Source organism: Phytophthora parasitica (assembly GCF_000247585.1).
Source record: "Phytophthora parasitica INRA-310 unplaced genomic scaffold supercont2.233, whole genome shotgun sequence".
Classification (NCBI taxonomy): Eukaryota; Oomycota; class Peronosporomycetes; order Peronosporales; family Peronosporaceae; genus Phytophthora; species Phytophthora nicotianae.
In genome coordinates this window covers 1-1,661 of record NW_008649219.1, presented here as the reverse complement: position 1 = coordinate 1,661, position 1,661 = coordinate 1, and the positions used below count along the sequence as shown (strand labels likewise).

General features: G+C 45.5%; 1 protein-coding gene across 1 annotated transcript; it reads right to left on the bottom strand.

Moving 5' to 3' along the window:
• Positions 1-499: 499 nt before the first annotated feature.
• PPTG_19950 (hypothetical protein) lies at positions 500-1,264 on the bottom strand (the record flags this gene model as incomplete). The annotated part of the gene is made up of 3 exons (XM_008918570.1): positions 500-760; positions 846-1,009; positions 1,081-1,264. 3 exons carry the CDS (start codon positions 1,262-1,264, stop codon positions 500-502), a joined length of 609 nt encoding a protein of 202 aa, XP_008916818.1.
• Between the last annotated feature and the right edge of the window lie 397 nt (positions 1,265-1,661).

Genomic DNA, 1,661 nt, shown 5'->3' with positions numbered 1-1,661 from the left:
CTGTGAGGCATAGCTGCATGCTCTATCCATAGCCTTTAATTTTCAGCCCGAGATCGCACAGCTCGAGTTAGCAGACACATCTGATATTGGGTTTCCTGTCCTAAACGCATCCAACAAAGCAATCTTAGCCAAAGTAAAGCAGCACAAAACCACGGACCCTAGAAACCTAACCTTATCCAAGGATGGGTGGCATGCTGAGCTCGCACAGCCCGAGTTAGCAGACACAACTGATATTGGGTTTCCTGTCCTAAACGTATCCAACAAAGCAATCTTAGCCAAAGTAAAGCAGAACAAATTTCATATTTACATAAATACTCTATAGGTTAAAACCTAAGCCTCATCAACAAATCAATAACCAGCCTTACTACAAACTACAAACTCACAACCTCAAAAGCTGCTATAAGAAACGTGAGCAAACTAAACAGTTTTACTGATGGAGAAATGGTTCTCGCTTGAATTCAAATGTTTGATGCAACACGGAACATCTTGGTCCAAGTCCTTAATCTTGCCCATCGTGTGCACGGCCCTTTTCTTTGTCACTGCCCTCCTTTTGGCCAAAGTCTTCGACTTTAATGCCAGACAGTTTAGTGTTGAACTGACAAGCTTCTCCTCGAAACACGTCCAAACCAGTAAATCGTGAAATGCACACGATATCACCGGGCGTCGGGACTCCGTTGCAGCCCTTGACTTCGTCCCATAACGTAGCTGTCATCAACTCCTTGTCTGAGTCGAAGCAGTGATCACCATCATACTTGTAATTCTTGAAATTCCACAAAGGACCAAGTAGGTACAGTAACCATAGGTATCATATCTTTGTCACAAATACTTTTGGCACATGCACATACCTCCAATAAGTCCTCAACGGCATCGTCAGTAACTGCATCGTAAAGATGCAGACGTACAATATGTCTCCCTTGTGTGGTGGTGTGGTAAGAGTCCCACAGAAAACGACCGTAGATCAAGACAACCTCATTATGATCCTTGGTTTGTTTCGCATACGCTCGCAGCTCTACATCAATATCAGTCTGTTAGCACAAACAAGCAAAATGATAACAAATCGTCTCAATGAATAGAATCTACCTTGCGCTGTCGCGATTTTCCTCTCCGCCTTCAGCGAGACAGCTTCACGCCGAGCTTCACGGCGCCTTTTTAGTGGTGGCACATAATCTTGCGGCACAGGCAAATTAAACCGTTTGCAAGCAGATTTTTTTTCAGGCAATTTGTTCTCTCCAGACTTCTTGGACACGCTTGTTCTTGGAGGCATCGCAACTGTCCTAGGCAAAACTGAGACTGCTAGCAGTTCTCTAGCTTAAATTGCAAGGTTTCGTCAGTAACCTTGTCCCACCGAGTGTCTGGAGGGTGCCTTTACACCATTTATGCTATTGCTTCCGTGTGGCTTGTCCCATTTGAGCCGCTTCGCTCTGGGTGGTACGCAAGAGAAAACTTTTTTTCCTGCTCAGAATGCATGCCACGCGTTTTTACTACAGGGTAAGAGCGATAGTGTCGCAAATAGTACGATCAACGCTCTGACCCAGCTAAACGAAGGCGGCAACACTCATCCCAGTCTTACATTTAGTACATTATGGAGTCTCAAAGCTATATCTGTCGGTGCTCGTGTGTTGGAGCAGACACGGGGACCAAGCGCAAGCGCTGTCCGTGTG